At 38.2% G+C, this 23,220-nt stretch overlaps 2 protein-coding genes and 1 pseudogene across 2 annotated transcripts in view; 2 read left to right on the forward strand and 1 right to left on the reverse strand.

Moving 5' to 3' along the window:
* The first annotated feature begins 1,320 nt into the window (after positions 1–1,320).
* On the forward strand, positions 1,321–5,228 carry LOC131200812 (interferon-induced protein with tetratricopeptide repeats 5-like; annotated as a pseudogene).
* Positions 5,229–10,458: 5,230 nt separating this feature from the next.
* LOC131200392 (interferon-induced protein with tetratricopeptide repeats 5-like) lies at positions 10,459–16,836 on the forward strand. The gene is given in 2 exon segments (XM_058187071.1): positions 10,459–10,556; positions 14,346–16,836. Coding segments are annotated over 2 exon segments (1,440 nt in total). The 5' UTR covers positions 10,459–10,551; the 3' UTR covers positions 15,781–16,836.
* Positions 16,837–18,494: 1,658 nt separating this feature from the next.
* ASAH2 (N-acylsphingosine amidohydrolase 2) overlaps positions 18,495–23,220 on the reverse strand; it is an 84,333-nt gene continuing 79,607 nt past the window's right edge. Inside the window, exons 21-22 of the mRNA XM_058187061.1 lie at positions 21,059–21,147; positions 18,495–19,259 (exon numbers count right to left, since the gene is read on the reverse strand). Coding sequence (XP_058043044.1) covers positions 19,085–19,259; positions 21,059–21,147 — 264 coding nt within the window. The 3' untranslated portion in view covers positions 18,495–19,084. The remainder of the gene's footprint in view (positions 19,260–21,058; positions 21,148–23,220) is intronic.

Consider the following 23,220-nt stretch of genomic DNA (forward strand, 5'->3'; position numbering starts at 1 on the left):
ATCATGTCAGGGAGGTAGGAAAAAGGGAGTTTTGGTTTACGTTGGAAAGTTTATTTTTAGCCTGATTCCCCTTATTTCAGTGGCTCTACTTAAGTGTGCCTTCTAGCTGGTGCTTTTGCCTGAGGTTTTCTTAAAAGGGGGACCAGCTGGCTTAAGTCTCTTGGCACTATTTTCTGAGGTTTCTCCTGCTGTGAAGTTTCTGGCACTGTCCTTTTGGGGTCTACTTCCCACAGTCTCAGAGCCAATTACTAGATAGTTTTCATGCACAATTTATCATTTCGAATATAAATAAGAGCTTCTGTGAGCACAGGGAGGGAGATTTGAACAGGTGTTAGGAAAATGGGGTTTTTTTTAAGACTAGACCTCTAAATAGATTAAATGAAAAAGATAATACTTTTCAGGTAGTCCTCAACTTATAATTCATTTAAAAAATGGCTCGAAGTTATAACAGGCTTGGAAAAAGTAACGCCCTTTAGTCCCATTTATGACTGTCAGAAATATCACACCACTCTCCCAGGAACATATGATCACAATTTGGGAGTTTGGCAACTATCAGTTGCAATATTTTACAGTCGGGTGATCATGATCAGGGTGGATAAAAATCGATGATTTGTTTAAATCAAAAAAATCAGATTTTTTTAAAAAAATAAATCAGATTTTTTTTTCATTTTTATCAAATTTATTTTAATAAATTGCTTTTGGAGTAAAAATTTAAAGATAGTTTTCTATTTAAGATACATTAATAATTTGGTTTATTTATTCAGCATGAAATGGAGCTTAGTTATGTAGCATGAGGCTGTAAATTCTGCAATATTTACATCTTTGGTAAACTCATTCAATGTGTTAGAAGAACCTACCTGTGTTCAGTTGCAAGTGAGGAGAAAGACACTGGAAACATGGAGGCTGCTTGGAAGAATGGTTTAATGGAACAGAACCATTAAGCACATAGTCCTGGTGCAGCTGATCACATGGAATGGAGAGTGTGTGTTATTTATACTCTCTCTTGGGCTTTGAACTTGAGCTTCCTATTCCTGTGCAAGAAATGTATCCTACTGGTCATGTGCTGAGAGTTTATCTGATAAAAGTTTGGTTGAACTGTGCTAGGTGATGTGTGAACCCAGGTGCCATGTGGCGAGCTCTGCTGTTAGATGGGTAGAGGGCTAATCCTATTATGTCCTGAGGGTCATGTCTTAATCCCATCAGCCTGGAGCTGAAGGTCTAATTGTCTTGTAGATAGGCTGGCCCAGCCTTAATGTGCACCAAATATCTGCTGGGGGCAGGGAGCTTTGAGCAATATGCAGAAAGAGCATATTGATCCTGATGAATTGGAGAACAAAATTGCTGAGGATTTATTTACAAAATAAATCCAAAGTTCAAAATTACAACCTTCTTGCCTATGTGAAATTCCTGAACGACAAGAAGGATGAAACCCTGGAAAACCTGCAGAAAGCTGAAGAGACTGTGCCTATAGAATACCCTGAGGGTGTTGAGAAGGGAAGCCTGGTTACCTGGGGCAACTATGCCTGGGTACACTACCACATGGGCAATCTTATTGAATCCCAAGGCTACGTGGAGAAGGTAGAAAGCACCTGCAAGCAACTTGGAAGTGAGTCTCTATATAAGGTGGAGCTCCCACAGATCGACTGTGATAAGGGTTGGGCGCTCCTCAAATTTGGAGTCAGGTATTATGAGAAGGCCAAGAAGAGCTTTGAAAAAGCCTGGGAAAAAGAACCCAAAAACTCAGAATTTTACTCGGGCTACGCAATCACAGTATACCTCTTGGAAGATCTTTATGCCAAAAGGCCTTCAGGGAAAAAGTCATCCCTGGAACCTTTGAGGCAAGTTTACATGCAGGGGGAAAGGAAGAAAAAAAAATTCTTTGCAGCTTACCCTACAGGCAGCCTTCTCTGATCCTGCTAGTTCAACTAACTCCTGCTATTGATTTTTCACACACCATAAATTAAATTTTTTCAGGAGTGGCACGGTGACCTATAGGTGGAGCTCTTGCCTCACTATCAGGAGGCTGTGAGTTTGATCCTAGGTAGAGGCAGATATTTCTCTCTCTGGGCACAATGAGAATATATCTGCTGAACAAAAACTCTGCAATGGCGACAGGAAGGGCATCTGGCCATTAAACACTCTGTTAGCTCTTTTCTTTTATGTACACTGAGAGCATATGCACCAAGACAAATTCCTTGTGTGTCCAATCACACTTGGCTAATAAATTCTATTCTATTCTATTCTATTCTATTCTATTCTATTCTATTCTATTCTATTCTATTCAGTTGCCCAGACTCCACCCTGCGAGGGATTATGGGGTCATTAAAAGATGATGATGATGATGTTAAAACTAAATTCTTCCATTTGAGGCTTCCTCTGGGGCATCTTAAAAATTTAAGTGCCCGAAAACATTAGCACTGATTTTGCAATGCTATTTTAGTGAAAGAACAAATGATTAAATGCAGGATAGCAATCACATGAACTGCATCCACTCTTAATTAAATGTCACACTGGATTTATCCTCATTCCTTAAGAATTGGAAAGTAGCCTGTAATTAAATAAGTTAAGAGATTTCTTTTGCCAAAAGCATTTTTGAGCCAGTGGTGGTAGAGGGCTTAAAATAGTGGTCTAAGACGGGGGTCCCCAACCTGTGGGCTGCCACACATGAGTGGGCTGTGAGTGATTTGCAACTTACACATATGCACATCTTCACTTGCACAAGCAGTGGGTGCTTGCACGAACCATGCCTTCCCCCTGCCAATTTGCAAAGCCAAAATCATTGGGGAACTCTTGTCTAAGATAAGGAAGATCCTTGATGGTTTTATACATTTGGATACAATATTGGTTTTTACCTTGTTTTATTGGATTGTTGTGAGCCAGGTATTAGGTGAGACGGGTGGCCCTACAGTTTTTATTTATTTGTTTGAATTTACCTGTATATACAGTATTAAAAGTTAACATTGACACATTTGTAGAATATTTATTTATCAAATTGTATAAAACTAATATCCAACCATTAGATATTAATATAAATAAAATATTTTTCACACAAAAACTTTATTATTAGCGCCACATTGTAAACCATATAGGAATCACAACCATATGAACTAATTGTATTCAATTCTAAAGGAACATTGACAGAATCTTGTAATCTGAAAGTACAATCCTCCCCCCCCCCTCCAACAGCCTAAAAAACTAGGGAGAGTCTCTTTTGAGCCTCTTTCCAAGCTTGCTGTCCATTTGCGAGTTATGCTGTCTGTTATCTGACTGTCCCCTTAGCAGTGTCTCTTGCCCTAATCTCCCAAGGTCTTTCCTACATACTATCCTTATCTACAGCCTTCTAACAATTTTTTTAAAAAATGATAAGAATGATATTGCTTTACATTTTTGCAAATATCTTCAATATTTGATAAATAATTTTGATTTCATGGACTCGTTAGAAAGTCTTGAGGGACCTCCAGAGGTTCTGGGACCATACTTAAACATTTGAACTAGAGAAATAAACATTTCTCTAGTTCATTCTTATTTTGCAAATGAATTCCTAAACACTGATCATACCACAGTCAAAGAGGTTTTAATACATTTTGGGCAGGCATAATGCTTAATATACTAAGGTTACAAAGGGAAAATATAACAAAGGAATACAATCTAGATACATAGCCTAATTATCACTAATTCATTTCTATACATTAAATAAAAGGTAGTTAAAAAAAAGTAGTATAAAACTTTGAATTGAATTTCTTTGTTCACAAATTGTGCATGTCTCTCAATCTCTTTCCTTTTGTCCTGCAGTCTCCCCTCCAAGGAAGGTTTAAAGGAAATTCTCCAACAACTTGAATGCCATTTTACATGGGAGTTGCAGAAAAAGCATATTGATCCTGATGAAGTGGAGAAAAAAATTGCTGAGGAGATCCGATTCTTAATCAATAAATCCAAAGTTCAAAATTACAACTTTTTTGCCTATGTGAAATTCCTGAACGACAAGACGGACGAAGCGCTGGAAAACCTGCAGAAAGCTGAAGAGACTGTGCCCATAGAATACCCTGAGGGTGTTGAGAAGGGAAGCCTGGTTACCTGGGGCAACTATGCCTGGGTGCACTACCACATGGGCAATCTTAGGGAATCCCAAGGCTACGTGGAGAAGGTAGAAAGCACCTGCAAGCAACTTGGAAGTGAGTCTCCTTATAAGGTGGAGCTCCCACAAATCGACTGTGATAAGGGTTGGGCGCTCCTCAAATTTGGAGCCAGGTATTATGAGAAAGCCAAGGAGAGCTTTGAAAAAGCCCTGGAAAAAGAACCCGAAAACCCAGAATTTAACTCGGGCTATGCAATCACAGTATACCACTTGGAAGATCATTTTGCCTTCAGGGAAAAAGTCATCCCTGGAACTTTTGGAACGTGCATTAAAACTGAATCCTGATGATGTTTTTGTTGTTCCTCTACTTGCACTAAAGCTTCAAGAATCAGACAAAAAGGAAGAAGGAGAAAAGTGGATTAAAGAAGCCCTTCAAAAGCATCCAGGCGTTCCCTATGTATTAAGGCATGCTGCCACATTTTACAGGAAGAAAGGAGACGTAGAGACATCATTGCAACATTTGGAGAAAGCATTGAGCTTGACCCCAAACCCTGGATTCTTGCACCATCAGATTGGCCTTTGCTATAGGGCAAAGTATTTAGTGATGAAAAATTAAAGCCGATATAACAAGTGCCAAGTCAAGGATAAAATGGACGAATTGATGAGATTTTGCATTTTTCATTTTGAAAAAGCGGTGGAGCATAAACCCGAGTTTTTCTATGCTAATCTTGACCTTGCGAAGAGGTATGCAGAACAAGGAAAGCTACAGAAAGTGGATGAAACATACCAGAAGCTCTTTACCATGAGCAACCTAACTCCCTTAGAGAAGCAACAGGCCCATTTTAATTATGGGTGTTTTCAAGAATCTGACAGAAGGTCGCTATCAGAAGCCATCAAACACTACTTTGCAGCGCTGAAGATCGACGTTGAGTCTTTAGAGAGAGAGAAATGCAAGTGTATATTGAAGAAATTGATGGACAAGAAAATCAGGAAAGGTGAAGCTGATACTGAGAATTTCGCCATCCTTGGATTTATTCATCAGCTCAATGGAGACAAGGAACTAGCATGGAAAGCCTATGAAAAAGCCTTGGACATTGATCCTGGGAATGAAGAATATTTCAATACAATTTGGAAGTTGAAACTTTCTTTGTAAAACAATACATGCCAAAGTGGGAATTTTTACATGAATACTGGTTTTAAAAATGCATGAATATATAATGCCAGTCTTCTTCCTCTATTTGATAGAATATAGGAAAGGGTAGGATAGGATAGGATAGGATAGGATAGGATAGGATAGGATAGGATAGGATAGGATAGGATAGGATAAGGATAGAGTAGAGTAGAGTAGAAGAGTAGAGTAAAGTAGCAGAATAGAATAGAATAGAATAGAATAGGATAGGATAGGATAGAATAGAATAGAATAGAATAGAATAGAATAGAATAGAATAGAATAGAATAGAATAGAATAGAATAGAATAGAATAGAATAGACCTGGAAGCCATCTTTTACAATTGGGCCTTCAGGCCTGCCACATTTTCTACTGTGGGAAACTGGGAGGGGGGATTATTTATAGTATGGGTGATATGTAGTCAGAATAACATTCCTTTTTCAAAAAGTCAAGGTTGTCTTGCCCTGGACCTGGGAGGCATCTCCAGTTGGGACGGTGCTTTGATTGGAGCAAGTGATGGACTTTGGGTGTTGGGCAGGAACTTGATTTTTTCTTTGGGTGGGGAAAACCCTGGAAGCTTTCAGATATCACATAGCACTATGGTATCTCTAATAAAGTGTGACTTTGAGGAATTCCAAGCCTTTGAGTTTTCTTTCGTTAGGGGTGCTACTTGGAACCCTGACAGAAGAGAAGAGAAGAGAAGAGAAGAGAAGAGAAGAGAAGAGAAGAGAAGAGAAGAGAAGAGAAGAGAAGAGAAGAGAAGAGAATAAACAGAGTTGGATGGGACCTTGGAGGTCTTCTAATCCAGCCTGCTGCAGGGAATTGTATACTATTCTAGACAAATGGTTACCCAATCTCTTCTTTAAAAACTCCAGTGTTGGAGCACCCACAACTTCTGAAAGCAAGCCTTTCCATTCTAGGTAGGATCTATCTTTGATAAGTTTTAATCCATTGTCTTGACCTCAGGTGCCTTGAAGAATAGGTTGTCTTCCTTTCCTTTGTGACAGCCTCTCAAATATTGTAGGACTGCTATCATATCATCCTTCGCCTTCTCTTTGTTAGGTTTGACATACCCGGTTCCTGCAACTGTTCATCATATGTTTCAGCCCCCAAAATATCTTTGTTGTTCTTTTCTGCACTCTTTCTGAAGTCTCAACATCTTTTTTTTTATTATGATGGTGAAAATTGAGGTAAACCATATTTTTTGGAGTATAAGACGCACCTGAGGATAAGATGCACCTTAGTTTTTGGGGAGGAAAATAAGAAAAAAACTGATTGACAGGTGGATCAGCCTCCCGGAATATCTCCAATCAGCTGTTCCCAGAGGTGAATTTTAGCAACAGGTACCTTGGTTGTGAGCTCTGTGTCTTGCTTTTTTTTTTTTTTTGGTTTTTTTTTCTGCCTCTGAAACTTTGTTTCAGAAAAAACTTTTTTCTGCCTCTGAAAGACTCCAAAACAGAATCTCTGAAGCTCTGTTTGGGGGCTTCTTTTCTGAAGCTCTGTTTGGGGGCTTTTTTACTGAAGCTCTTTTTGGAAACTTCTTTTCTGAAGCTTCTTTCAGCCTCTGAAACCTGCGTTTGAGAAGCTGCGTGGGTGACATTCGGAATATAAGACACACCCAGATTTTCACCCTCTTTTTTGGGGGGGAAAGGTGCGTCTTATACTCCAAAAAATACAGTAATTAGTATAAAGTGTCAGCCAAGCTGTCAAAAATGGATAAAGGAATATCAAACCAGAGTTGGGGATGTGAAAAGGAACAAGGGATCTCCTAATCATGCAAAGTGGAGTTGTAACAAAACAAGGAAATTTTGGGCCCAAATCCATATAATGATGCAAAAGTTATTATGAATTAATATTATGCTGAAAATAGCATTGTTTCAGTTGGGTTTTATGTACATTGAACCACAAAAAAACACAGGAAATTAATATTTGATTAATGTATGAACAAAGATAGAATAATCAAATGCCCCTGTCCCCCATAGAAAGTTGGAATATAAAATTGAGAGAACCTGCAGAAATGGCAAAGCTGACCAATATGCAGTAATGATCTTCAAGATCTTCAAGAAAGAAAGAAAGAAAGGAAAAAAGAAAGAAAGAAAGAAAGAAAGAAAGAAAGAAAGAAAGAAAGAAAGAAAGAAAGAAAGAAAGAAAATAAATCAATGAATTATGATTCCATATTCTTCTTTATATTTTGGTTCTTTATACTTTATTATTTTGCTGTATTGTACAACCTAATAAATAACTAGTGTGTCTTATAATGGCAAACACTTGAATGTTGGCATGTTTCAAAATGTTTCATCCAGTATCTTCTCAGCTGGCTTCATGTTGAGCGGCCTGATATTACCAGAACTCTCGCCATGTATTTTTCCAAGTTTCCATATTACTCAGTTCCTTATTTATTGAACAGCAGGATCATTGAAAAAACATGGTGGGGTTTGTACATTAGGGATTATAGTGGATACAACAATGATGTAGAGCAGGGGTCTCCAACCTTGGCGACTTTAAGCCTGGAGGACTTCAACTACCAGAATTCCACAGCCAGCTGGGAGTTGAAGTCCTCCAGGCTTAAAGTCGCCAAGGTTGGAGACCCCCGATGTAGAGTGAGCATGGGTCACTCATGGTCAGGGCTCATTTCCCCCCATTTGGGGAGCTGGGAATGAAATGATTTTTCTTTTCAGTTATGTAATATATATTTGAGAAGATATACTGGAAGCCTCCCTCTTATTTTTACTACTACACTGGAAGTTTGGGGGGGATTCTGAGCTTTTCTTGCACTTGTCCTACACAACTGTTCTGAGAAAATACATTTGAAACTATAACTTTAAATATTTTAAATACACGTATATTATACATATAAAATTTATCATGCTTACAAAAGTACATATTTCATTGTATGAACTTACAAATGAGCAAGTAACATTCCAAAATGGATGTCATTCTGCTCATCGATCGATCAAAAGCTTGATTTTCCATGCATTCAACACCAGGGGGCAGAATATTCCTATCGCCAAGGTCCCTTCCAACTCTGTTATTCTGTTATGTATTTTCATATATATTTTTTTGTCCTTTCACAGTAGCCGTGCATTGTAAAATGACCTTTCATGTTTTCCGTTTTCCACATTTCCAACACAGATTAGAAGTACTTCTGTACATCTTGGATATATCTACACTTTTGATTAGGAGAGAAGCATTTCATATTTCTTCATATTTTTTCCAGCCCAACCATCATAACCTTTTTAAAGTTCTAACCAAACCTGCTGTACTGTATGGCTTTTTTTTTTCAAAAAAAGAAGACGAAGAAGGAGAAGGAGGAGGAGGAGGAGGAGGAGGAGGAGGAGAAGATGAAGAAGAAGAAGAAGAAGAAGAAGAAGAAGAAGAAGAAGAAGAAGAAGAAGAAGAAGAAGAAGAAGAAGAAGAAGAAGAAGAAGAGGAAGAAGAAGAAGAAGAAGAAAGAAAGAAATTAAGCTAAACTTTTGTGCCATGGCTCTGAAACTCTGCCAAGATAACCAGAATTACACATCACATTTACATTATGATGATTCAGCATATTGGTTAAAACTCCTGTTTGTGTTGTATAAGAAAGCAATTAAACATAAGGGAGAATCAGTGGATTTTCAAGTACCAGTCACCAATTCTCAGGAGAATAGCAAGCTCCTTGTGCCCAGTGCATGGTAAGGGATGCTGGGATTTGTAGTTCTAAACACCAATAAAACCAATTATTAATAAAAATTTAATCAGTCACGAGATGATATCTCTAAGCCCCCCAAATTTATAATCTTTAAGAGCTATAAATTTCAATATATATTTTTACATACTGTTAATAATAATACATTTAAGTATACCTAATCATAATCCTCCACCTCCTAGCCTTAGTATATTTGTAGTTTATTTATCTATTTATTAGTTTGTCAAACATGTACAAGATAGCAGGTATAAATATGAACCTGGACATGAATGAAGGAAATGAATACAAATAAATGGGGACAGTAGGACAGGGAAGGTAGGCACGCTGGTGCGCTTATGCACGCTCCCTTTACGGACTTCTTAGGAATGGAGTGAGGTTGACAGTAGACAGTCTAAAGTTAAAGTTATGGGAGTTTGGGGATGTAATAACAGAGTCAGGGTTTGGAGCAGTTTACCTTGAATTTGTATCAATTGTTTGCCCATGTATTATTGAGGTTGAACCTAAAGAAGTCATTGACAGGTAAGACATTATAGCAGACAATTTTGTGTACTATACTTAGATCAGATTGCAGGCAGTGCAGTTCCAGATTGTCCAAGGCCAAAATTTCGAGCCTGGTAGCATAAGGGATTCTACTGTGAGTAGAGGAGTGGAGTACTCTTCTTCTGAAATACCTCTGGATCTGCTCAATCATATTAATGTCCGATATACAGTGTGGATTCCAGGCAAATGAGCTGTATTTGAGAATTGGTCTGGCAAAGGTTTTGTATGCCCTAGTTAGCAATACAATGTTACTGGAGAAGAAGCTTTGCAAAATTAGGTTATCAATTCTTAATGTCTTTTTGGTAATGCTGTTACAGTGAGCTCTGGGGCTTAGATCGTTTCAGAATGAGGATCGTCTACAAGGTTGTTTCTGCCCAATTTATATTTGATGTTCTGATTTTTATTGCCAATGTGTAGGACAGAGCATTTATTATTTGAGATTTGGCATGGCCAAATGGGCGACCATTCTGACACATGGTCAAGGTCGCTTTGTAGGGTAGCAGCATTGTCGGGGTGTTAAATAATTTTACTATAATTTTTCTATTAGTTTTTAATATAATCACTATATTACAAAATGTTTTATCTCTATCCATCTTCTCTTAGCCTTTTTAAAATTTTATCATTTATTGGCTTTTTGGTGACTTTTTTTATATTTCTCTCTTGGCATCCTGTATTCCTTTCTAACATTTTTGCACCAACTGAATGTTAATATGTCACATCTTTCAAGAACAAGAGAACCCCACTCCTCATACCGTTAGCATTGCTGTTTAAAACAAATCAAATACAGAATTTCTTTACAGAAAAGAATCTTCTAGAATGCTGAATCTTCTATCATTACTGTACCAGAACAATACAAGCAAGACCAAAAGAAATAGAAACTGAACCTATATCTGAGTGGGCTAATACAGCAAGTTGCAGTTTCCTTTTCTAAGAAAAAGGAAACGAAACTCTATTCCTTTCCTTTTATGAAGTTAAAAGCCAGTAGCAACAAACCAATGCAGCATTTCAGACCAGACCATCAGAAAGGGAAATCCATTATTTTTAGAGAAGCAAGCTCTCTTTAAAAACTTCTAATTAGGCAATATGAGGTAAGTGAACAAGAAGTAATATTATATTATCCTTCTCAATTATTTTACTTATAAAGTATTTAGCATTAAAAAGCTCTTTTCCATCATGCAAAGTTTCAGCTTTTTTTTATAGGGTTAGGTGCTTTCCTAAAAAAAAAAATGCACAGTCTGTTTTATAAATGTATAATGCTGTAAAGGAACTTAAAGCAGTTATCCAGAGTATAAATCAAGTGCAATGAATCCAATGTAATCTGTATCATTACGTCTCAGAGCCAATTACTACATAGTTTTCATGCACAGTTTATTATTTCTAATATAATTAAGAGCTTCTGTGAGCACAGGGAGGAAAATTTGAAGAGTTGTCTGGAAAATGTGTTTTTTTAGACTAGACCTCTAAATAGATTACACGAAAAAGATAATACTTTTCAGGTGGTCCTCAACTTATCATTCATTTAACAATGGTTCAAAGTTATAACAGCCTTGGAAAAAGTAATGCCCTTTAGTCCCATTTATGACTGTCAGAAATATCACACCACTCCCCCACGAACATTTGATCACAATTTGGGAGTTTGGCAACTAGCTGACATTTGCTTACCAGTTGCAATATTTTACAGTTGGGTGATCACGATCAGGGTGGATAAAAATTGATGATTTTTTTTAATTAAAAAAAAATTGGATTTTTAAAATTTTAAATTGGATTTTTTTCATCTTTCTCAAATTTATTTGAATAAAATGCTTATGGAGTAAGACTCTATCTAAAGATAGTTGGTGAGCTCTGCTGCTACATGGGCAGAGGGCTAATCCTATTATGTCCTGAGGGTCATGTCTTAATCCCATCAGCCTGGAGCTGAAGGTCTAATTGTCTTGTTGATAGGCTGGCCCAGTCTTAATGTGCACCAATTATCTGCTGGGGGCAGGGAGCTGCTCTTTGTCTTTAAAAAACTGTTTCTCCTTTTCTCACCCAGGGAAATATAATATTCTGCCTTCTTAATATTTCCCAAAATATTTCATTCTTCTAGGAGGGGTGAATGCTAATTTTCTTCAAATGAATCCAAGCTCTTCAATATTAAAGATTCTGACTACCAGCAAGAATGAGTCCTTACATTTAAAGAGCACCTGTCATTTCAGATCCATCATGATAGCGCATGTTAGCGGGCATCCACTCACCTGCTACCCACCATGCCAGCGCTGGATTTCAATTTTTTTTACTACCGGTTCTGTGGGTGTGGCTTGGTGGGTGTGGCATGGCATGGCTTAGTGGGCATGGCTTGGTGGGCGTGGCAGTGGAAGGTTACTGCAAAATCCCCATTTCCTCCCAATCAGGTGTGACTTGGGAGGCAGAGAATAGATGGGGGCGGGGCCAGACAGAATTTCCACTGCTGGTTCTCCAGAACTGGTCAGAACCTGCTGAAACCCACCTCTGCACCACACCCCTCACCTTGTTGTGTCACTGCCACATCACCAGCCATCCCATTAAAGAGAATGGGTCAGAGGAGCCACTGCAGGACAGAAATGATTTAAATCAAACCTTTTTACTTAAATCAAATCCACCCTGATCGCAATATTTTTTTTTCAATTTCCAGCAAAAATGCCCATTGAGCAAACGGAAATTGCTTAAAGACCTTCATGATTCACTTTACAACTTGTTGTAAAATTGGGTCCAATCACATGGCGTCTCAATTTATGACTGCAGATGGAAATTCTTGCCCCAATTGCCATAAGTTGAGGACTACCTGTATTATTGAGGGCTATCACAGCTACCTTTACTTTGTGAAGGAAGAAAATCTGTATTTGCATGACAGTGCCCATATTTAAAGGAATCATGATTTATTAATAAAGCAGTTTTCTACCTGTATATGAGAAGTAGAACTTAAAAGAAGTAGATAAGGTACACACAACATACTGGGCTCACTGGTTGTGTAATCACTTTTCTTGTTAAAGTACAGGTAGTTTTTAAGTTAAGGGACCCAGTGGCTCAGGGGCTAAGACGCTGAGCTTGTCGATCAAAAGGTTGGCAGTTCAGTGGTTCGAATCCCTAGTGCTGCCGTGTAACAGGATGAGCTCCCGTTACTTGTCCCAGCTTCTGCCAATCTAGCAGTTTGAAAGCACGTAAAAAAAATAGGGACCACCTTTGGTGAAAGATAACAGCGTTCTGTGCGCCTTTGGTGTTGAATCATGCTGGCCACATGACCACGGAGACATCTTCGGACAGCGCTGGCTGTTCGGCTTTGAAACGGAGATGAGCACCGCCCCCTAGAGTCAGGAATGACTAGCACGTATGTGCGAGGGGAACCTTTACCTTTACCTTTAGTCCTTAAGTTACAACAGTTCACTTAATGACAGTTCAAAGTTACAACAGGACTGAAAAAAATGAGTTATGACCATTTTTCACACTTATGACTGTCGCAAGATCCCCATGGTCACGTGATTTACATTTGGATGTGACTCATATTTATGACGGTGGCAGCGTCCCATGATCATGCGATCCCCTTTTGCGACCTTCTGACAAGAAAAGTCAGTGGTGAAACCAGATTCGCTTAACAACGGTGTTACTAATTTAAGAACTGCCATGATTCACTTAACAAGTCATAAAATGGGACAAAACTCACTTAACAAATTTCTCTTTCTTAGCAACATAAATTTTTGGGCTCGGGACGACCTGTACTTAATCCTTAATGATAAGAACTGGGATGGAGGAGGAATGATCTGCAGAAACTTAGTTTGGGTGGGGGGAGAAGGTGGCATATATTGAGACAAGAGACATTTATAAATCTGATGACTTATAAGGACAATTCTATAGCATTGTAAATAGGATAGGCAATGCTCAAAACTTGGGGAGGTTCAAAAATGCTATTTTCTTCCTTCTTTCTTGACCACTTGGAGCAGGGATAGCAAACTCAATTCCTCAAGGGCCACATCAGGGTTGTGTTTGACCTCAGGGGGTGGGGGATTGGATGGCCATGCCTAGGATAGGCGTGGCCAGATTGACATCACTCATTTCGGCAGCACTCTGCCAGCAAAAATGGAGCTCAGAAGAGCTGCACGCAGCCCTACCGAGCTCCATTTTCACTGGGAGATGCACCACAGGCGTGTCCTTTGCTGTTTCCAGGGTGGCCCCGTGGGCCACATCTAAGCACCCCATGGGCCGAATTCAGCTCACAGGCCTTGAGTTTGACACCCTTGACTTGGAGCCTTTCGCAGTGCTTGCTGCATCTGTAAGATATGGTCACAAATGTTGAAGTGCATTTGAAGTTCTACTTCTCTGTTTATGTGCAAAAAAAAAAAACCCAGGAGAAGCTTCAATCATACCGTGGTGGCTACCACAGCATAGCAGCTCGACCATACCTCCTGGACACCCCTGCTCCCTGCTAAGTTAAAATGTCCCTCCCACACACATACACCTTGAGTTGGTGGAAAACTAAAGTAGTATGAAACTTACTGCCACCTTGCCAATTCTTATTAGAATCCGAATAACAGAGTTGGAAGGGACCTTGGAGATCTTCTAGTCCAACCCGCTGCTCAGGCAGGAAACCCTATACCCGTGATGGCGAACCTATGGCACTGATCATACCACATAGAGATTTTAATACATTTTGGGCAGGCATAAAGCTTCATATGCAGGTAGTCCTGAGGTTACAAGGGACTATATAAAAAAAGGAATACAATCTAGATATATAGCCTAATTATCACTAATTCATTTCTATACATTAAATAAAAGGTAGTAAAGAAAAAGTAGTATAAAACTATGAACTGAATTTCTTAGTCTGCAGATAGTGCATGTCTCTCATTCTCTTTCCTTTTGCCCTGCAGTCTCCCCTCCCAGGAAGGTTTAAAGGATATTCTCCAACAACTTGAATGCCATTTTACATGGGGGTTGCAAAAAGAGCATATTGCTCCGGACGAATTGGAGGACAGAATTGCTGAGCAGATCCAGTTCTTAATCAATAAATCCAAAGTTCGAAATTATAACCTTCTTGCCTATGTGAAATTCCTGAACAACAAGACGGACGAAGCCCTGGAAAACTTGCAGAAAGCTGAAGAGACTGTGCCCGTAGAATACCCTGAGGGTGTTGAGAAGGGAAGCCTGGTTACCTGGGGCAACTATGCCTGGGTACACTACCACATGGGCAATCTGACGGAATCCCAAGGCTACGTGGAGAAGGTAGAAAGCACCTGCAAGCAACTTGGAAGTGAGTCTCCTTATAAGGTGGAGCTCCCACAGATTGAGTGTGAAAAGGGTTGGGCTCTCCTCAAATTTGGAGCTATGTATTATGAAAAAGCCAAGGAGAGCTTTGAAAAAGCCCTGGAAAAAGAACCCGAAAATCCAGAATTTAACTTGGGCTATGCAATCACAGTATACCGCTTGGAAGATATTTTTGCCAAAAACCCTTCAGGGAAAAAATCATCCCTGGAACTTTTGGAACGTGCATTAAAACTGAATCCTGATGATGTTTTTGTTGTTCCTCTACTTGCACTAAAGCTTCAAGAATCAGACAAAAAGGAAGAAGGAGAAAAGTGGATTAAAGAAGCCCTTCAAAAGCATCCAGGCGTTCCTTATGTATTAAGGTACGCTGCCAAATTTTACAGGAAGAAAGGCGACCTAGAGACATCATTGCAACATTTGGAGAAAGCATTGAGCTTGACCCCAAACGCTGGATTCTTGTACCATTAAATTGGCCTTTGCTATAGGGCACAGTATTTAGTGATGAAAAATGAAAGCCGATATAACAAGTGCCAAGTCAAGGATAAAATGGAGGAATTGATCAGACTTTGCATTTTTCATTTTGAAAAAGTGGTGGCGCGTAAACCTAAGTTTTTCTATGCTAATATTGACCTTGCGAAGATGTATGCAGAACAAGGAAGGATACAGAAAGCGGATGAAATGTACCAGAAGCTCTTTACCATGAGCAACCTAACTCCCTTAGAGAAGCAACAGGCCCATTTTAATTATGCATGTTTTCAAAAATTTAACAGAGGGTCGCTATCAGAAGCCATCAAACACTACATTGCAGCACTGAAGATTGAGTTTGAGTCTTCAGAGAGAGATAAATGCAAGGGCATATTGGAGAAATTGATGGAGAATAAGATCAGGAAAGGTGCTGAAGATTTCGCCATCCTTGGATTTATTCATCAGCTCAATGGAAAAAAGCAACAAGCATTGAAAGCCTATGAAGAAGCCTTGAACATTGATCCTGGGAATGAAGAATATCTCAGTGCGATTTTGAAGTTGAAGCTTTCTTTGTAAAACAACATATACAGAAGTGGGCTTTTTTCCATGAATACTGGTTTTAAAAATGCATGAACATATGCTGCCAGTCTGCTTCCTCCATTTGGCAGAATATAGAATAGGATAGGATAAGGATAGAGTAGCGTAGCGTAGCTTAGCGTAGCTTAGCGTAGCTTAGAATAGAATAGAATAGAATAGAATAGAATAGAATAGAATAGAATAGAATAGAATAGAATAGAAAATTGTACACCATTCTGGACTAATAGTTGTTCAATCTCTTCTTAAAAACCTCGAGTGTTGGACACCCACAACTTCTGAAAGCAAGCCTTTTCATTGTCAGAATTTTTTTTCTTAATTCTAGGTAGGATCTCTCTTTGATGAGTTTTTATCCATTACTTCTTCTCTTGAGCGCAAGTGCCTTGGAGAATAGGTTGTCTTCCGCATCTTTGTGACAGCCTCTCAAATATTGGAGGACTGCTATCATACCACCGCTCATCCTTCTCTTTGTTAAACCAGACATACCTGGTTCCTGCAACTGTTCATCATATGTTTCAGCCCCCCAAATATCTTTGTTGTTCTTTTCTGCACTCTTTCTGAAGTCTCAAAAAAAAATTGTATTGTGGTGATGAAAATTGATGTTATCAATAGTATAAAGTATCAGCCAAGCTGTCAAAAATGGATAAAGGAATATCAAACCAGAGTTGGGGATGTGAAAAGGAAAAAGGGACCTTGTAATCATGCACGGTGGAGTTGTAACAAAGCAAGGAAATTTTGGGCACAAATCTATATAATGATGCAAAAGTTATTGTGAACTAATATTATGCTGAAAATAGCATTGTTTTGGTTGGATTTTATGTACATTGAACTAGAAAAAAACACAGGAAATTAATATTTGATTAAAGTATGAACAAAGATAGAATAATCAAATGCCCCCTTCTCCCATAGAAAGTTGGATTATAAAATTGAGAGAACATGCAGAAATGGCAAAGCTGACCAAAATGCAGTAATGGTTTTCAAGAAAGAAAGAAAGAAAGAGAGAGAGGGAGAGAGAGAGAGAGAGAATGAATAAATGAATTATGGTTCCATATTCTTTTTAATATTTTGGTTCTTTATACTTTATTCTTTTACTGTATTATACAATCTAATAAATAACTAGTGTGTGTTATAATGGCAAACACTTGAATGTTGGCATGTTTCAAAATGTTTCATCCAATATCTTCTCAGCTGGCTTCATGTTGAGTGGCCTGGTTTTACCAGACCTCTCGCCATGTACTTTTCCAAGTTTACATATTATTCAGTTCCTTATTTATTGAACAGCAGGATCATTGAAAAAACATGGTGGGGTTTGTACATTAGGGATTATAGTGGATACAACAAAGATGTAGAGCAGGGATCTCCAACCTTGGTAACTTTAAGCCTGGAGGACTTCAACTCCCAGCTGGCTGGGGAATTCTAGTAGTTGAAGTCCTCCAAGCTTAAAGTTGCCAAGGTTGGAGACCCCCGATGTAGAGTGAGCATGGGTACCTATAAACATGGTCAGGGCTCATTTCCCCCCATTTGGGGAGCTGGGAACGAAATGATTTTTCTTTTTGGTTATGTAATATATATTTGAGAAGATATACTGGAATCCTCCCTCTTATTTTTACCACTACACTGGAAGTTTGGAGGGGATTCTGAGGGCCACAAGAGCTTTTCCTGCACTTTTCCTACACAACTGTTCTGAGAAAATACGTTTGAAACTATAACTTTAAATATTTTAAATACACGTATATTATACATATAAAATTTATCATGCTTACAAAAGTACATATTTTATTGTATGAACTTACAAATGAGCAAGTAACATTCCAAAACAGATGTCGTTCTGCTCATCTATCAATCAAAAGCTTGAGTTTCCATACACTCAACACTAGGGGGCAGAATATTCCTATCTCTAAGGTCCCTTCCAACTCTTATACTGTTCCGTATTTACATTTTTTCATCCTGTCACAAAGGTGTCGTGCATTATAAAATGACCTTTCATGTTTTCCGTTTTCCACATTTCCAACACAGATTAGACATACTTTGTACATCTTGGATATATCTACACTTTTGATTTGCTGGCTGAGGGACTCTGGGAGTTGAAGTCCACAAGTCTTAAAGAGACCAAGGTTGGAGACCCCTGATTTAGAGGCAAAGAACAATCTTTCATCTGGATTACATATACACTGGAAATTGGCTCTGGAAGGCTGAAGAGGTCATTGGTTTACTATTCAACACATCTGAAACCCATTCATTACTGATGGAAATTTTCAGTGGAACCTCCGTGCTTTTTCTAAAATGCTATCCAATATTAAATGTTTCCAGCTGATTTTTCTCATCTATCAAGTGTAATGGAAACTGGAGAATGGTCATCATTATTGATGCTGGATGCATTCACACCTATCCTTCCCAACAGGAGTCTATAACACTAATAGCCTGTGGTGTTTTTTGGGTTTTTTTTTTATTTTTACTGCCCACAGGGGAATAAGCACATTCCTATGTTTTTTAATGCAATAAAATTTCCAGGTATGGCTGCATTAGCTGCAGTGGAAAATCCTGATGGGGATTGCTGGACATAAGAACCACACCTTTAATCAGGCACCTTCTGGTTTTCCTAATGGTGTTATGATAACCTCTGATTACTTTTAGCATGTGAAACAGGGGGCTTATTTAGAAAGCACACCACAGGGCTGTCAAAACTGCCTAGGTTTAGTCCTGTGCTACCCCAATGGCTGTTGGCTCCAACTGGTTTCAGCCAAATCCTTTGGGGCAATGTTCTCAATTTTGGCAACTTAGCTCCTTCATACATATGTTAATTTCCAGAAATTGCAGCTGCTCTATCAAGAGATTCTGAGACTTGAGCAAGGGGGCTAATTGTAGCACAAGAATTCACACCATACTCCTCCTCCAAATCTATAATGCACATTTACCAAGAGAAGAAATGAAGGATGTTTTTGCAAGGTCCTTTATTTCTGGGATGGTTTCGAGGGCATTGTTGACCAAGGTGGTGATGCAGTGACCATTTTGAAAAGAATAGGGCATAAATTTAGGAGCCTCTTTCACTTCTGATGGGTTTGTGTTGAAAAACTGACAAAAATAAATTTTGGTAGTATGCAAACACAATGAGTTTCCAAAGTTTGATAGTACTGGGAACTACAGGTTACAAACAGTCAAACAGATAGTATATTTTCTGTCTCTGCTATAGCAACTTGCAAAGTCTTAATGGACAATGGAGGGGCTGTGAGATTATCCTTTTTTTCAAGCTGAAAGTGGCAACTTGATGCTTTTCAATAGGAAATTATCAGTTAGCAACTTCAAATGTTGAAGATGACCCATTAAATGCCCGAATTGAACTAAGTAATTCTTTGCTATGTCCAAAATATTGTATTCTGTATCTTCCTGGTTTAGTGGTCTTTGGGATGTGCCATTCTATTATAGATGTACTTAGGCCCGTCTTGCCTTTCTTCCAGATCAACCTAATGGAAAAAAACAAGTTTCATCAATGAAAGTGATTGTCTTAATGGAGGCTGATTTAGTCAAATGCAGATAAATCTCAGGTTTCAATACAATTTCAACTCAGGGTTTAATCATATCATCTCATTTTGCAGTTTCTGAAAAATTGCTGTATTTATAACCACACTGCCCTCATACTTAGTTAACAAAATAAATTCAACCAAAAACTAGCAAATAGTCTCTCAAAATTTCATGCCTTGAAGACATAAACCATTCAGTGGATTCTAAAACACCTTCATTAGTGGAATACTGAACTGAATACAGACGTTTTGTAGAAATTCTTCCCTTTACAAATCCAGATTTCCATAGAAAGGAAGAAGAAGATGCTACCAAGTTCTGTGGGATAGAAAAGGCTTTCTCATAAAATTTCTGTAGCTGAGGTGAACTTGTCTATTGTTTTGCCAAGTACTAATCCAACACCTTCTGTACTAGGACACAGTAATATGGGGATGATGAAAGAACAAAGTCAGAGAAACCACATTTGATGTAGCATTATAGGTAAAGACATACTGGATTATATGTAGGAGAAAAACAAGCAGAGACAAGAGATGGAGTCAAGAGTGGAATCATTATAGCCTCTGATTATAGGAATTCATTCATTGTGGGGAAAGGAGGAACACTACCTGCCTTATACTTTTAAAGCCAATGTCTTCAGGGAAAGAGTGTAAAATTAAAAAAAAAACCTCGGAAATTATCTTTCACTTATGCTCAAAGTCTTTAACAGCATAATATGTACAAATAAATGATGACATCATATATTAACAGCATAAATGGTTGGATTATTATATTTACACAACTCAACCTCTCACTTCATCACCTTCAAAGCTTACAGATGAACTGGGACAGCCTCCAGATTAAAGAATCATCATTATATTTTAGCTTCATAATGTTTCTACTGTACGTGTACATTTTGTTTCTCCCCCTCCACTAGAATTAACACTAGAGCACATCCATAGAACCTGGGAATAGATGCATGCCAGTGGTGAAATTCAAGTTTTTTTCACTACCGGTTCTGTGAGCATGGCTTGGTGAGCATGGTGTGGCTTGGTGGGCGTGGCAGGGGAAGGATACTGCAAAAGGGCCGCGGTGTGGCTCAGGCTGTAAGAAGCCTGTTATTAAAACACAGCTGCCTGCAATTACTGCCGGTTCTAGTCCCACCAGGCCCAAGGTTGACTCAGCCTTCCATCCTTTATAAGGTAGGTAAAATGAGGACCCAGATTGTTGGGGGGGCAATAAGTTGACTTTGTAAATATACAAATAGAATGAGACTATTGCCTTACACACTGTAAGCCGCCCTGAGTCTTTGGAGAAGGGCGGGATATAAATGTAAAACAAAAAAAATCTCCATTTCTACCCCACTCCAGGTGAACAATACTGCAAAATCTCCATTCCCACCCCATTCTGGGGCCAGCTAGAGGTGGTATTTGCCAGTTCTCCAAACTACTCAAAATTTCCACTACCGGTTCTCCGAACTGCTCAAAATTTCCGCTGCCGGTTCTCCAGAACCTGTCATAATCTGCTGGATTTCACCCCTGATACATGCCATGCCTTTCGCCAGATCCTATGATTGCACTGATTCAGGTGCAACTGCACATAGAAAAGTGTTGAAATCATTCCTCCCCATAGTTGTTGACTTTCAAGTATTATTTGACCAGAAAAGGAACTTTCCAGAGATGGAAACTTTACACTTCTTTCCATGCAGGTCCTGGTGAAATAATATATATAATAATGAAATATATAATGTCTTGATAGGATTGCTTACCGAGTATCCCACGAGGCATCGTCATGCAGCACTTGCCAGCTTTTAGAAATGTTATCATGTTTCTCCACTGTAAGGAAAGTAAAATTGGCCTGGAAAGAATAAGCAGGGATAGAGACATGAAATACCCACCCGTAAAATAGCTCCCCAGAAACTATCAATTATGAATATATATTGGATATGATCAAGGATTGCCTTAGGTTGTCTAATGGTTTATTATTTAAATCTCCTTCACAGTTGTATCTTTTTTTTTTATTGAAAAAGTTTTAACAAACAAAAACATTTTCCCCCTTTTTCCCTCCCCCCCACAAACCCCCTTCCCCCCTCCCCCCCCCCCCCCCGGCTTCCCGGGTCAATCACAAGGCATTGTTATACATAAACCAAATATAGAGTAAAATTTTCCCTTCTAATCCAATTAACCTCATCCAAATCTTTTCATTTCCCAACCCCCCCATTACATAAAATAATACTTCCTAATTATTCAAAGGCAATCTGATATTTCTTATTCTGATATCTGTTTTGTAAATAATCAATCCATTTTTCCATTCAATTAAATATCTTTCCTGTGTATTGTCTTTCAAAAAAGCTGAGATTTTAGCCATCTCAGCCAAATTAGTAACTTTCAATATCCATTCTTCTATTGTAGGTAACTCTTTTTTCTTCCAATATTGTCCAATCAACAGCCTTGCTGCCGTTATTAAATTCAGAATCAATTTAGTCTCAATCCCTGTACAATCCGTTATAATTCCCAAAAGGAAAAATTGTGGCAGGAACTTTATCTTCTTCTTCAGTACATTTTGAATAATCCACCAAATTCTTATCCAAAAGGCCTTAATTTTCTTGCAAGTCCACCAAATATGAAAATATGTAGCGTCATCACAGTCACACCTCCAACATTTCGCTTGGATATCAGGATACATACATGATAATTTTTTGGGATCTAAATGCCATCTATAAAACATCTTATAAAAATTTTCCCTTAAATTCTGTGCTTGTGTAAACTTAACATTTCTAACCCAGATTTTCTCCCATGTTTCCAACATTATTGGTTCCTGAATATTCTGTGCCCATTTTATCATACAGTCCTTTACCAAATCCTTTTCCGAATCTATTTCAAGCAACACATTATACAATCTCTTTATATGCTCCTGGGTCTGATTTCTAATTTGCTTTATTAAATTTTCCTCCCTTTGCATTATACCAATTTTTTGATCTTCTTTCCATCTAGCACTTATTTGCCCATATTGAAACCAAGTATAATTCCTCCCTTCTTCATTTAATACCTGTAATGATTTTAATTGCAATCTACCTCCTTCAGCATACAAAAGTTCTTTATAAGTAATCATTTCCTGTTTCTGTTCTATATTTATATTCTCTATTGCATGTCTAGGGCTCGCCCATATAGGAATCTTATAGTCTAGTTTATAAGAATATTTTTTCCAGACCCGCAAAAGAGAACTTCTCAATACATGATTCTTAAAAGCCCTATCCACCTTTTTTTCATAAAATAAATACGCATGCCATCCATATAACAAGTCATAACCTTCTATATTCAAAATTCTTTCCTCCGTTAAATTAAACCAGTCACTTATTAATGAAAGGGCTATTGCTTCATAATATAGTTTAAAATTAGGCATTTTAAGGCCACCTCTTTCCCGTGAGTCCTGAATTATTTTCATTTTAACCCTCGCCTTTTTACCTTGCCATATAAATTTATTAATCCCAATCTGCCAATCCTCCAAATTTTTATCTTTCTTAATTATTGGTATCATCTGGAACAGAAACAAAAATCTAGGTAACACATTCATTTTGATAGCCGCAATCCTCCCCAATAGCGATAACTGCAATTTTTTCCAGACACTCATATCATTCTGAACTTTTTGCCATAGCAAGTCATAATTATTCTTATAAAGTTTCTTGTTCGATGAACTAATATAAACCCCTAAGTATTTAACCTTTTTTACCACCTCAAATCCTGTTATTTCCTCTAGTTTTTGTTTCTGTTGTATAGACATATTTTTGATTATCACTTTTGTTTTATTCTGATTTATTTTAAATCCTGATACCTTTCCATATTTATCAATTGTTTCCAACAAAAATCTACTTGAATTTATAGGATTTGTTAAAGTAACCACTACGTCATCTGCAAAAGCTCTAACTTTGTA

This window comes from Ahaetulla prasina, chromosome 6, assembly GCF_028640845.1.
Source record: "Ahaetulla prasina isolate Xishuangbanna chromosome 6, ASM2864084v1, whole genome shotgun sequence".
NCBI lineage: Eukaryota > Metazoa > Chordata > Lepidosauria > Squamata > Colubridae > Ahaetulla > Ahaetulla prasina.